The 15,859-nt window shown below is 37.0% G+C and overlaps 1 protein-coding gene across 1 annotated transcript; it reads left to right on the forward strand.

Annotated features, from left to right (window-relative positions):
- The first annotated feature begins 14,285 nt into the window (after positions 1-14,285).
- LOC132151453 (somatostatin receptor type 5-like) lies at positions 14,286-15,644 on the forward strand. Its single transcript, XM_059559548.1, has one exon. The coding sequence runs from the start codon at positions 14,286-14,288 to the stop codon at positions 15,642-15,644; it is 1,359 nt and encodes a 452-aa protein (XP_059415531.1).
- The last annotated feature ends 215 nt before the right edge of the window (positions 15,645-15,859 follow it).

Raw genomic sequence — 15,859 nt, forward strand, 5'->3', positions numbered from 1 at the left:
TAGTCTTAAAAACGTGTGTCCATCAGAAAACACACCGCTGGAGCTCAGACCTCAAACTGTAACAATAACCTAATAATCCTGAGCAGATATTTCAGTCTGTCCACCATGTTACAGGACATTTCTACGCTGCGTAACAGGGTGGACGTTAAACCGCTGAAGCCCATTGATGGCTAGCAGAAGATATAGCAAGAACTTTAATAGATATATGACATTTTCATTTTTCATTATACACTGACTCAACAGGGTGGACAAGTTAAGTTTTACACTGATAGATACGATTTCTAAAAATGAGGAAAAGAGAGAAACGCTTATGACTAAGATTTTTCATTGTTCCTGGATTCATTTTCCCTCCAAGGAAATGATGTCACTTCAGGTCATCAGGTCATGTGACTTACAGACACTCAAATAGAATACAGTTGACAAAAATTTAATTAATGGTTTTTATATTAAGTATATCAAATCAGAAAAAATATATATATTTATTTATGATAAAAGAGAATAAGTACATGTCTACACTATTACTCAAAACAGCTCATTTAAAAATATTTGTCTAATCTTTATGTCAAAGTGATGTTAACAAAACTGAGTGTCAAGTGCTTCAGAAAGTTTCTTTTTTCAACTCTGGTTATTCTTAGGTACTAATCATGATTGTTTTAAACAGGGTCATCTCTGCATGGCATGAAATCTGATTTGTATTGTTTCATGGGGACATAAAATCCACCGAACTGTAGGAATGTTCTTCTGTTCACCAACCCTGCATTTATTTCATCCATGTTCATGTCATTTTGAAATATTTTTACTAGCCTATTTAAAATAGCTGTTTTCTATTTGAATATATTCCAAAATGTAATTTATTGAGATTTCAAAGCTGAATTTTTTTGCATCCTTATCAATTGATCAATTTAAAGAATTCTTGCTAAATAAAAGTATATATATACTGACTAAGCTTTTGAATGATATAGTGTATAATGTTGCAAAAGCTTTTTTTTCACATAAATGCTCATCTGTGGATCAAAGAATGATGAAAAAAATTACTCATCTGTTTTAAATATTGATAATCAGCAAATCAGCATATTAAGAATGATTTCTGATTAATGTGACACTGAAGACTGGAGGTATGATGCTGAAAAGTCACCTCTGATCACAGGAATACATTACATTTAAAATATATTCAAATAGAAAACAGCTTTTTTAAATAGTATAAATATTTCACAATATTACTGCTTTTGCTGTACTCTGGATCAAATAAATGCAGGCTTGGTAAGCAGAAGAGACTTCTTTAAAAATATTAACAATCTTACTGTTAAAAAACTTGTGTAGGCTATATAGATTACAGAAATGTTTTATATATATATATATATATACATACACACACACACATATATATGTCTGTGTGTGTGTAATTTCTGTCCCCCTCACTTCTGAAAAGATGGCTACGCCCCTGATGTATGGTCTTCGTGGTAGAAACATCAATATTTCAATATCTCAGAATGAACAGTTTCTGTGAAAAGCATAAGATACTTAAAAAACACTATAGGGTGAAGATCTGCATCTAGAGCTAGAACGTTCTGTCATCATTTACTCACCCAAATCTGTATGAGTTTCTTTCTTTTGCTGAACATAAATTATATTTTGAAAAATGTTGATAAACAAACAATACAAGTAAACGATGACAAAATGTTCAGTTTTGGGAGAACTATGCCTTCAACGTTGCTTTTTGAAAAAGCCTGTAGCTTGTTCTTCATGAGATGATCTTTCATACAGTGATGTGACACGTGATGAAGATAAGTGTTCTGTGTCAGGTTCAATAGTTTATTAAATGGTGTGACACTTACAGCCCAAAACAAACACAATTCTTGAGACATCGTCTCCTCACAGCGTCACCACAGCAACGGTTCATAGATGCAAATGTGTTCAGATTAAAATAGTAAATAACAGCGCCTTCGGATTCATTAGAAGATCTATTTCGAGTTAAATAAGCGCTCGTTTGTCTTGGCACAAGCATCAGGCTGATTTAGTGCTGGAGTCAATGCCTTAGCTTCTCAAACCACATCAGTAACCTGTCAATCATAAGTATTTGTGCTCTAGTACTTGGTTTAAATCCAAACCCTGGTGAGATGCATCAGTAGAGCTGTATTATCAAACACTGAGAGCGACTCATTGCATGTCTTGACTGAAAGAGAATCAAAAAACAACAGTAATGAGTTTTAAAATAAATACAGTTAATGTAGAGATTGCTCTGAAAATTTTATTCAGAGTGTTTACTGAAGAGACTCTAATCAAATCAAATCATGTGTTTTTGTTAAGAGATTTGTAGACAAATAATACAATTTGAAAGTCAATTCTGTATCAGACTGGTAACCAATGCAAAGAACGTAGACGTGATCTCGTTTTCAGCTGCCATTGAGCAGACGGGCAGGCGCATTTTGGACCATCTGAAGACGAGAGATGAAAGTGAGAGGTAACCCAACATATAGTGAGTTGCAATAGTCAAGTCGTGTTGAAATAAAAGCGTGAATAATTGTTTCAAAGCTATTCCTGTTTAAAAAAGACTTGACTTTGGCTAACTGTCGTAAATGATAAAAGCTGGCTCTAACTGTGGCGTTAATTTGCTTGGTCAGTTTAAGACTACTGTCAAGATAAAAATCTAAGATTTTAACTTCAGAAGTGAGTTGTGGCGTGAGTGTACCAAGGTCAGTACAGTGTCTGTCAAAAAGCTCATTTGGACCAAATTGGATGATTTGGGTTTTATCATCATTAAGCAGCAGGAAGTTGTTTGTGAGCCATAGCTTGAGTTCGTGAAGACTGTCTTGTAGTCTCTTATATGTAGTGTTATCATTATGTTTTATAGATATGTAGAGTTGATTATCGTCCACGTAACAATGGTACGACACACCAAATCTACTCATAATTGATCCCAAAGGAAGCATGTACAATGAAAATAGTAGGGGTGCCAGAATCGATCCCTGGGGTACCCCACAGCTGAGGTGAGTCGCAGAAGATAGATGAGTACCTAATCTAACAGAAAAACGTCTGTTAGATAGGTAAGACTGGAACCATTTGAGTACCATACCTGAGATACCGATCGAACGTTCTAGCCGAGATAAGAGAATCTTACGATCTACAAAGTCAAAAGCTGAACTCAAGTCTAGTAGCACTAAAGCCATGGTATCACCAGCGCCTGTCGTTGTTAAAATGTCATTAAAAACTTTTAAAAGAGTGGACTCAGTGCTGTGAAGGAGTTTAAAACCAGATTGAAAAATATCCAAAAGTTTTTTCTATAATTTTTGATAAGAAAGACTCTATAGTAAGAGCATGTCCAGAACATGTCAAGGATATTTTTGGTGTGATATTAAGATTGTTTTCTTGTGACGGAGGAAGAGTTAACCCACTGAACAAATCAGTTCTGTCTGTCTGTGTCTAAATGTTCTTTATTGACGAAACAACGAGGTGCATCTATTGAACAGTTGCTCGTCGATAGTTTTGAAAAAATAAGAGAAATTATAGATTACAATAAAAATGCGATGGCTCAAAAAAGTACACAAAATAAAGAAACAGACTGTATAAACCACAGCTTTTTTGTGTATTTTTATGTAATATTATAGTATTTATTAATAGCTTATTTTTATTTTATAGTTTAGGTTTTCTTTTTTCATTTTAGTTACCCACTTTTGACATTTTTATAATTTTTTGTCTTTTTAATATTTCAGTTTAAATTTATTTTTATTTCAACTTTATTAATTCAGTATTGTTTTTCCTTTCCTTTTATTTTTAGTTTAAGTTTTAGTAATATTTTTATGTGCTTTTGACATTTAATTAGGTTTTTCTCTTCTATTTATATTTTTTTTAATTCCAGTTATAGTAATTTTAGTACTTATTCATTTAAACATATATTTTATTTTATTCAGTTGCCAAATCAATTTAATCTAAATTTTAGTTCATTTCAGATTTATTTAGATTAACAAAAAACTGTTTTAGTTTTAATAAACAATAACAACACTGAAGTGAATCTAAACTGAATTCATTTATCATTCATTTTCAGTTCATGTAAGTTCAGCATTAACTATTTGTTCTATGAGACCCTGATCAATAGTACTGTTTCTGTCTGATTAATTAATCAATGTCATTTTATAAACAATATTCTGTCATGCAAAATGAGTCACTTCTGGAGTCAATGTTATTATAAACACATGGATCACTAACGAAAATAAACATTGATTATATGAGGGTTTGGTGAGTTTTTGCATGTGTTTCTAACATCATCAATATGATTTCTCTGTGCACTTTTAACCACTGAGAGGTTTAATTGAAATGTTATGTAGGTATTTGTGACTGGCTTTGTGGTTTTGGCACCTGAACCAAGAATCTCATTTGCTTATATTTTACTTAGATTTTTAATGAAAGACATGAGAGTCAAACCATCTCAGACCAGGACCATCTGACCTGACACGCACCCACATCTATGAGAGGTCTCTAATGTCTCTCTCTCTCTCTCTCTCAGAGCATCATGGCTGTGGTTGCCTGGATACGGGATGCTGTGTGTTCTCGTGCTGCTGATGCTGTGGTGGCTCATTTCCTCAGAGTCACTCGTGCAGGTGGACACACTTGAAGTTTATGAGCGGTGAGTTTCCACATTACTTTGAAATTTTACTGTAACCTGAAATGATAAATTGGAGGGATCTGAGTTTGTAAGCAAGCATGATCTTGTGTAAGTGATCGAGAGATGCTGTTGTTTGATGTCATCACATGACATCAGTGAACTTCCGACAGTCAACTTCTGTCTGTCCTGAGATCATACAGAGTCTCGTGTTTTATAGGAATGTTCTTATTTCAATGATTCATCTCAACGCTCCAATTGCAAATTAATTTAAATTCATGTTTAAAGTGCCGCACTTATAATGGAATGCATTCTAGAGGATGCAGAAATACAACAGCAATGTTTTGTTACATCACTTAAATTAATATTTCTCTTTAAGCTTTAAATTGTCGAACCAGATTAACTTCTGATGCAAAATTTGACTAGTTATGACAGGAATTTCAGATGAGGTTAGTTTGTGATTTTATAAAAGTAGTCTCATGTTAATTTAAAATACGGTGTGTTTGAAGGTTGAGTTTATTACTGCGAACAGTACAGTGGTAATCGACAGCATGTCACAGATCGTGTTAAATCTTGAGGATTCATTTAGTTGGGTAGAATTAGGTTTTTATGTTTGTATGTGTGAAAAATGAGGCGAACACATCTGCATGTGAATGTAGAATCAGAATATTATCTATTATACAGTAGATGCACTTAATTACTTCCCAAATGTGATGAATTCTCACATGAAGATGAGATGTTTTGTGCTTAGATGAACTAATAATAATTACGCTGTGATAAATGGTCGTTGAACGCGCTGACATTTCACCCGTGTGCCGCACAGCTGTTTGTGATGGTTTCTGGTGAAAGGCTTTTTCAATGGCAGAGATCAGAACGGCTGGAGCTTTTGTTCCCAGAGGTGCCATTAATCCACATTAACGGACCATCTGAGGGTTGTCCCCCCTAAAATATAACTGAAATATGTGTATTGTAAATAATATAATGATATATAGTTAAACTAATTGTGTAAGTAGTAAAACAATACAAATGGATACAATACAAATACAAACGGAGCAACAACAAAAAAAAGTTTTAAACATCTCGAGTTCCCTCTGCTTTTCCTCACATTGCTTTGGTCCCTTTTACCCCATCACCACCGACACACACACACACACACACACACAGTCCGGTGCGAGAAAACAACGTGTTTTAGTAGTTGTGGAACTCCATAAGTCAAGCTTACTTTATTCACATTAAACATCGAATGACGGGATTATTTTCTCTTTAATATAGATGATGCTGAGACATCTTTTTTTTTTCTCCCAACTCTGCTCTTCTCGTTCAACTTGCTGTATGTTTACATTCGCGAGGCTAGCAACATGGCCGCCACGTCCCAGAATGCAACTCGGCGCCCAAGCCCTATTTACTTTTGTCACCGATGTAGTCTGCGATGTTAGCGATTATAACGTTTAACTTACCCTTGTTTTATACAGGCGTTTACCTAGCTTGTTTGATAACGTCTTACACACCCATAGTGTACGCATATACAAGTCTTGTACGTTAGATTAGATTAGTGCGGGTGCGCATTTAGATGTTCCCCCGTTCACTGTGATTTAGTCGGTTTCAGTGGCGGCTCGTCGGGTGAGGCACAGTTTCCCCCAAATTCTGAGGTGAAAATGAGGAAGATTTAATGTTAATAAAAATTCATTTCAGTTCATGTCTCAGAATGTATATATTTTTGTTTGTAATTTCACAGTTGTAATACCATTACATGAAAGCTCCGCTTTTCTATCGCGAATGTGGTGAATCTGCTTATGTAATTACAACCGCTAAGTGAAAGAGAAGGGGAGGGGGAGGGGGAGGCCAGGGGAACCAATCAGCATCGAGTGTTCACTTTCAGCGCTGAGGAGTGCTGAGAAAAGTAACATCATAGAGGAGGCTAGCCTCCCTTCTGATCAACCAACCATCATAGAGACATAAATTAGGTGCTATTAGTTTGATCCTGTTTTTATACAGTCTATGGTCTGAACATCTCCCGGAGCGGCTGGGCTGATAATTTACCAAGTATTTATAATGAGTATTGATATCGAATATATTTTCTTCACGGTTTCTGACTAAAAGCCACCAAAAAGGCATTTTAAAGTGGTTAAGCAAATAATAATAATAACAATTGGCAGTTTGCCTCCTCTATTTTAAAATCCACTAGCTGCCACTGGTCATTGACATAATAAATGTTTTTTCCCCTGTCTTTCACATCTATACCGATCTCACTATACAGTTGTGTGAGGGTGTATGTCTAAGAGTTTTTATGGCTTCATTTAGCTAGGCATGGCAAATGTTTTTATATATGCATGTTTTAATTATAACTGTGAAGCAACAACATTGCTATTAAGTATGCTATATAAATAAATATAAGTAGAAGTTAAGTTCAAATTCCATTGTATTCTGGTGGCTTGATTGTGTAAACAACTTCAAAAACATTGCAAAAAAAAATTGTTTTGAAGAATGTTTTCCTCAATTTAGTCAGCTTTTTCATTGAACCAGAAAGAAACTTTGAGAAGAAGGATAATGGAACGGTCTCCATGCAATAGTAAGGCTTTCCTCTCTGTACCCATATCCTTAAGTACAATTTTGCCTTGTTTTATTGGTGTCCCCTTCAAAACTTGCTCTTGAAAAATGTTATGTTTATTGTCCCCGCCAACATTTAGACGAGATTTTCGCCCCTGCTGGTAGCCATTGACTTCCATAGTATGGTGAAAAAATATGATAATATTTAACATTCTTCAAAACATTTTCTGTGTTCAGAAGAACGAAGAAACTGGGTTTGGAACAACCATGACAGGATTTTCATTTCAGTTTGGACTATTGCTTTAACAGTAAACAGTCATTTTTCTCCTCTAATGTGACGTATTTCTAAGTGAATCGGGATATTAAATGATTTTCTCTGTGATGAGCTGATGGTAAAAGTCTTTCTTAATTGAGCTGGATGATCAATGAGAGCGATTGATGACGTCAAGCTGAAGGAAAGTCCGAGTGAAAGACTGTAAAGGCTTCATGTGTTTCTTCAGAATGACGTCATGAGGAACATGAATTAAAATAGTGAAGTTAGTGTTGATTTCATGTTATCTTTTACACACACGCTGAAATAATGTCAGCTGCTATTTGACACTATATGAAACCGTTTTGAAATGACATTTAATGCTAAAGGGTTATTGAAATGCTTATAAATCCAGGCAGAAAAGTAATTCTCCCGTGTGGAGAAGTGAGAAGTTCTCATTAAGAGATGCACACAGTAAAGCGTGTAATGAGCGTCTGTGTTTCAGATCAGAGTCTCATCCAGTTATTCCTCTTTATGAGTCTGTGAGACATGTTTTAGACTTTCCTTCCCCGGGAGATTCGTTAGTCTCTTCATTTACATTTTTCTACATAAATGTCTTCTGTTAGATGGTTTTGTCTGGAGTGAGGCAGCTGGCCTCAGATCTTTACTACTGTCGACTTATTTAGTGCATGAGTGGAAAAGTCTGTTTATTCTGGTTAAGAAACCCAAAATAAGTCTTTTATTTGATCAAAAATAAACAGTGAAATATTATTACAGTTTAAAACAGCTGTTTTCTGTGTGAATGTCTGTTAAAGTGTAATCTATTTATTTATCATTCCTCCAGTCTTCAGTGTCACATGATCTTCAGAAATCATGAAAATATGATGATTTACTGCTCAAGAAACACTTCTTATTATTATCAATGTTGAACACAGTTGTGCTGCATGATATTGTTGTGGAAACTTTGATACATTTCAGTTTCAGGATTCACAGATGAACAGAAAGTTCAAAAGAACAGCATTTATCTGAGATAGAAATCATCTGTAACATTATAAATGTCTTTACTGTCACTTTTGATCAGTTTAATGCATCCTTGATGAATAAAACATTAAATCCTTTCCAAAAATGAAGACTCTAAATTCTAAAGAGGCCGTCTAATGGACATGTGACCAGTGCAGACGAAACTATGGCTGTTTTTGGTGCAAGACAGTTTACTTAAAAATGTGAACCAGCAGAAACCACTGGAGCGGGGAAACACACACACACACACAAACACACACCTGCTGTGAGTGATTGTGCTGTGCTGTAAAGTCTCTCGTCTCTTTAGTCTTGAGCTGTTTCAACGACAGTCATTGTGTTCAGATAACGAACAGGCCTAATCTCACTCACACAATCCTCGTGTGTGTGTGTGTGTGTGTGTGTGTGCTCGTCTTCTTTTGTCTTTCTTTTATGGTCATTCAGACACTGAACAGGCCGTTTTCATGGTGACAAGATGCCCTTCCTTTCACCTGTACTGAATTTAGTGTGTGTGTGTGTGTGTGTGTGTGTGTGTGTGTGTGTGTGTGTGTGTGTGTGTGTGTGTGTGTGTGTGTGTGTGTGTGTGTGTGTGTGTGTGTGTGATTTCAGGACCAGCACACCAGCCATGAGGGTTTTGTTTTTTAAGATTTTATGGAGAATTTTTAAATGGTGATTTCTAAACCTGGAAAATAATAATTCTATATTAATTATTAATATATATTATATATTAATATATTAACTATTTTAAAGATCTTTATAATGTTTTTCAAATATAATCTTTGCTAATATATATATTAATAGAAATATATATATATATTTCTATATATAATTATATATATATATATATATATATATATATATATATATATATATATATATATAATCATATACAGGTGCTGGTGATATAATTAGAATATCATCAAAAAGGTGATTTATTTTACTAATTCAATTTAGAAAGTGAAACTTGTATATTATATTCATTCATTACACACAGACTGATATATTTCAAATGTTTATTTCTTTTAATTTTGATGATAATAACTGACAACTAAGGAAAATCCCAAATTCAGTATCTCAGAAAATTAGAATATAACTTAAGACCAATACAAAGAAAGGATCTTTAGAATTCTTGACCAACTGGAAAGTATGAAGATGAAAAGTATGAACATGTACAGCACTCAACACTTAGTTGTGGCTCCTTTCCCCTGAATGACAGCAGCAATGCGGCGTGGCATGGAGTCGATCAGTCTGTGGCACTGCTCAGGTGTTATGAGAGCCCAGGTTACTCTGATAGTGGCCTTCAGCTCTTCTGCATTGTTGGGTCTGGCATATCACATCTTCCTCTTCACAATAGCCCATATATTTTCTATGGGGTCAAGGTCAGGCGAGTTTGCTGGCCAATTAAGAACAGGGATACCATGGTCCTTAAACCAGGTACTGGTAGCTTTGGCACTGTGTGCAGGTGCCAAGTCCTGTTGGAAAATGAAATCTGCATCTCCATAAAGTTGGTCAGCAGCAGGAAGCATGAAGTGCTCTAAAACTTCCTGGTATACGGCTGTGTTGACCTTTGACCTCAGAAAACACAGTGGACCAACACCAGCAGATGACATGGACCCCAAACCATCACTGACTGTGGAAACTTTACACTGGACCTCAAGCAACGTGGATTGTGTGCCTCTCCTCTCTTCCTCCAGACTCTGGGACCCTGATTTCCAAAGGAAATGCTTAATGTACGTTCATCAGAGCACATTACTTTGGACACTCAGCAGCAGTCCAGTCCTTTTTGAAGCGAGACGTTTCTGACGCTGTCTGTTGTTCAAGAGTGGCTTGACACAAGGAGTGCGACAGCTGAAACCCATGTCTTGCATACGTCTGTGTGTAGTCGTTCTTGAAGCACTGACTCCAGCTGCAGTCCACTCTTTGTGAATCTCCCCCACATTTTTGAATGGGTTTTGTTTCACAATCCTCTCCAGGGTGCGGTTATCCCTATTGCTTGTACACTTTTTTCTACCACATCTTTTCCTTCCCTTCGCCTCTTTATTAATGTGCTTGGACACAGAGCTCTGTGAACAGCCAGCCTCTTTTGCAATGACCTTTTGTGTCTTGCCCTCCTTGTGCAAGGTGTCAATGGTCGTCTTTTGGAGAACTGTCAGGTCAGCAGTCTTCCCCATGACCGTGTAGCCTACAGAACTAGACTGAGAGACCATTTAAAGGCGTTTGCAGGTGTTTTGAGTTAATTAGCTGATTAGAGTGTGGCACCAGGTCTCTTCAGTATTGAACCTTTTCACAATATTCTAATTTTCTGAGATACTGATTTGGGATTTTCCTTAGTTGTCAGTTATAATCATCAAAATTAAAAGAAATAAACATATGAAATATATCAGTCTGTGTGAAATGAATTAATATAATATACAAGTTTCACTTTTTTAATGGAATTAGTGAAATAAATCAACTTTTTTATGATTTTCTAATTATATGAGTGAATTATCTGAATTATATAAGTCCCTTTAATCATTAATGAAATCTGACAACAACTGTCCTATAAATGTTGAGCGATATAAGTGACATGTCTTGGGTATAGTTTAGCGCCTCCCTCAGCGCTTTGTGAACACAAACACAACATGTTGTGTGTGTGTGTGTGTGTGTGTGTGTGTGGGTGTGTGTGTGGTGTGTGTGTGTGTGTGTGTGTGTGTGTGTGTGTGTGTGTGTGTGTGTGTGTGTGTGTGTGTGTGTGTGTGTGTGTGTGTGTGTGTGTTTGTGTGTGAGAGAGAGACAGCGTCTGCAGTAATCATCCTAAAACGCATCATCAGACGAGGCCATAGTGCGTCATTTGTGACGCAGTTTTAGTCATTATGAGATAAGGTGGAAATTGACATACTAAGTCAATTGCGAGATTTAAAAAAGTCAATTATGACTTCAAAAGATGAAATTGACATTATAATTATGAGTTTAAAAATATCTAAATTGACAGTCAAAGTTATGACAAAAATTCATAATTATGAGATAAAGTCAAAATTACGACACAAGTTATACATTGAACAAAATTATAAACGCACCACTTTAGTTTTTGCCCCCATTTCTCATGAGCTGAACTCGAAGATCTAAGACTTTTTCTATATACACAAAAGGCTTATTTCTCTCAAATATTGTTCACAAATCTGTCTAAATCTGTGTTAGTGAGCACTTCTCCTTTGCCGAGATAATCCATCCACATCCAACCACATTTTAAAGTGGTCTTTTATTGTGGCCAGCCTAAGGCACACCTGTACAACAATTATCCTGTCTAATCAGGATCTAGATATGCCACACCTGTGAGGTGGATGGATTATCTCAGCAAAGGAGAAGTGCTCACTGACACAGATTTAGACAGATTTGTGAACAATATTTGAGAGAAATAGGCTTTTTGTTTACATAGAAAAAGTCTTAAATCTTTGAGTTCAGCTCAAAAACAAAATTGTTATGTTTATAATTTTGTTCAGTCTATTTATGGATTAAAAAAAATCGAAATTATGATGGAACTGTGGATGGAACAAATTCACTATTGTGACCAACAGAAAACTGCTTGGTGTAAAAGTGACTACTAATGAATGGACAACTGACTTTTTTGCCTATAAATGTGACACAAATATTTATTCTAGCTAGTAACCAATAAAACACAAAACGACTGAGCCTTTCACTGGGCTGGTCACTGAGCTCATGTTTTCTATTATTAATGATCATTCAGACTTTTCTAGCAGAGCTGTTTATTGAGACATATGAGTGTGTCTCCAAAAGCAGCACAGCATGACAACAGACCAGAATAACAGGCAAAATAATGATCCAGTGCTTTGATTTCGGCATCATAAGTGGTGTCACTCAGCTGGAGGATGAGCTAGAAGCAGCCAATGACATCTAGACTTAATCTATATATTAAATCTGAGACTCTGTGTTTTCTTCCTGTGCTCCTAATAAAGTGTTTTTTAGCTGAAGTCATGCACTCGTCAGGTCCGCTGCTGTAGTGCACTAATTATCCCACATTAATCTTCTAGCAGAGACAACATCTGCCAACGCTATCTGACAGAACAAACATAATCACGCACCGTTCTCTGTCCCTGCCACTCATTTCCCATGCGGTCGGGGTCCAGGATCGAGTCCCTGTACCTCATACGATTCTAAACACAGGCTTCATGTTCATGTTTGACTCAGTCATTTTCAGAAATTAACATTCTGTCATTGTTTACTCACATGCATATTGTTCCTAACCAGAATGACAAAAGAACCATATTTACACACTTGTTTCTTCAATTCAAGCCTCAAACTGCTTACACTTCCCTAAAAAAAAAAAAAATTAGTAAAACATATCTCTTGGTTTTATTAGTGAAATGTTCTCTTAGTGAAATGTTATACGCCGAACCACAATTTCTTTAATAAAATATACACACTATTTTTAATTATCTTCATTTTTAATAATTAAATTCATTTTTCTTTATGAAAATGACAAGACCCATGATTAAAGTTCAAGTAGATTGTATTGAAACTTTAAAAGCTTTATTTGTGACACTTTATCCTACAATTCAGATTTTTTTTCTTGTTAACACTTTTTCCTCAAAATTGCGAAATCTAAATCCGTTTTATTATATGATGGAAACAAAACAAAAAAACAACAACAAAAACTGTGTGATGTAAACTCAGAATTTCAAGAGAATTGTGAGACTCAGTTCCGAGGGTAAAAAGATTTATGAATTCTGAGAATTAACAGAAGTATGACTTTATACCATATAATTGCAATTACGAGGAAAAACATTTTTATGAGATAAATTTAACTAATTTATCAGATAAAAAGTCACTATTTTTTACATTTGTATTATATGGCAGAAGCAAGATCCCATAAGAATAGCATATATCACTTAATGAGGCATGCTATTATACGTAAAAAAAAATATGCAAGCACCAATATGTCATCACATAAAACTTTATTTTTTTAGGCTGAATTTTGGGCAACTATAGACGGTTTCAACCGCAACAACATTAACAAACGTTACTGCGCATGCGCGCTTTTGTGGCCCTAACTTAACTTCCGGTAGACTTCCCAACAGAATCAATAACAACAGCCAAGTCCCTCTAGAGTAGATATTTTTTTTGATAACAAACAAAATATGTTTGCTGCGTAAATCAGGTGGACTTAATGAAAATGCAAATTAATTATTTCCGAGCAGGAGATGCATAAAGCGCGAGAAATAGAGGTTTCCCCAGTAACAGCTGTAAACAAAGCAGAGCTACGCTCACAAACGCTGCTTTATCAGGCATATAACATGCAAGTCTTCTTTCAGAAATAGTGATATAAAAACACCCGTACCTCACTTTGATATTTAAACATATAAATGTAAGGAATTATTATTAAACGTGCAGTACATGCTTTACTCATGTTTATTCAACGACGCCTTTTTGAAAATCGATCAGTTTTAAAATCGTGGCGAGTCTCCAAAAATAAATAAATGTATGGGAAACACATCCCACAGCACAACCACCTGAGCCCAACTTCAGTGTACTCATCACATTGACTTTAACTGCGTTTGTAGAAGGCACTGCAGCCAGACTGATATACACAACACAGACCGGAAGTTATACACTGAGAAAAATGGTACAAAACTTGTCACTGGGTCAGTATCCTCTCAAACAGCACTACTATATATATACCTTTAAGCTACTAATATGCATCTTTTATTGATAAATATAAGTGAAAGTGAAAGTAATGACAGGATCATTTTTGTGTGTAACTATTTCTTTAAATCTGTTTATCCTTATATAGACCCCTTGAGTAACCAGTATTCTGTCTCACTCATAGATCAGATGGGCATCAGTTGATCACTGTAAGGATCAATCTCTCTAATACAGATGGAGCTACATCAACGTCTTTCACCTCCCTCCACACCAGAAGCTCCAGTGTGGACTAATGCCTCCTCCTCCGTGATTCCCAACCAAACCTTCCCTCCTCTGTATCTTCTTCAGACAGAAAACTTGACCGAAGGCCGAACTCTGGATTACGCGCCAGGAGTCGCCGGGATCCTCATCCCTCTCATCTACATCGTCGTGTGCATCATGGGTCTGATCGGAAACACTCTGGTCATCCACATCGTGCTGCGATATTCTCAGGCGGAATCTGTGACCAATATCTACATCCTGAATCTGGCCATCGCAGATGAGCTCTTTATGCTGGGCCTGCCGTTCCTCGCCGTTCAGAACGGCCTGCTCTCATGGCCCTTCGGATCGCTGATGTGTCGCCTGGTCATGACCGTAGACGCCATTAACCAGTTCACCAGCATCTTCTGTCTGACGGTGATGAGCATCGACCGCTATCTGGCCGTGGTGCATCCGCTCCAGTCCTCTAGGTGGCGCCAGCCGCGTGTGGCCAAGACGGTGAATGCCACTGTATGGGGCATTTCTTTTGTGGTGGTTTTGCCTGTGGTTGTGTTCGCTGGAGTTCTGCAGGACGATGGGAACTGCAGCATTGTGTGGCCCGAGCCAGCGGAGGTTTGGAAAGCAACATTCATCGTATATACCGCGACTGTTGGGTTCTTCGGTCCTTTAGCGGTCATCTGTCTCTGCTACCTGCTGATCGTGGTTAAAGTGCGCAGCTCTGGACGAAGAGTCCATGCCACATCGATCCGCCGCCGGAAGTCTGAGCGCAAGATCACACGAATGGTGGTGATCGTCGTGGCCGTGTTCGTCTTCTGCTGGCTGCCATTCTATGTCTTAAACATCGTGAATCTGCTGGTTCTCCTGCCGGGAGAGTTCAGAGGGCTCTATTACTTCGTCGTGGTTCTTTCTTACGCCAACAGTTGTGCAAATCCCATTCTGTATGGTTTTCTCTCAGATAACTTCAAAAGAGGTTTCCGGAAAGCCTTGTGCAGATCCTCCAGGCGCGTGGAAAACCAGGATCAGCAGCAGAGAATGGGAATGGTTGTGTTACCACTAGAGGAGATTCAAAGAGAACTGGATCCAAAGGAACATCTGAAGGTGCCCGAAGTAGAAGAACACAACACCGACCATAAGATGACGAAACTCCAGAACGGATGTCGTGAGGACAGCAGGATAGCAGACACAGCTGCCGGAGGAATGGATGGACGATGTGAGCGCTCCATCAGCCTGACCTCTGACCACCCAGCTGTTCGTAATGGAGAGCAGCAGACATACAAACACCTGACGCAGAACAGTGACGACAGACGCTCTGTCCTGGAGATCAGCTGTTTGTAATGTGAATGTTCATTTATAACTATTAAATGCAGATAATTTGGCAACACTGACTATTCAACACTGAATCAGCTCACAAGAAAACACAACATTTGCTCCCGTTTTTTATTTAGATGTCTGTGAGGTTACTGACTGTGTTTACATGAGCACCAATAATGTGATTTCCAACAATCAGAGTAAGGACTTAATCGTCATTTACATGACATAAAGCAAACCTC

Source organism: Carassius carassius, chromosome 10 (assembly GCF_963082965.1).
Source record: "Carassius carassius chromosome 10, fCarCar2.1, whole genome shotgun sequence".
Classification (NCBI taxonomy): Eukaryota; Metazoa; Chordata; class Actinopteri; order Cypriniformes; family Cyprinidae; genus Carassius; species Carassius carassius.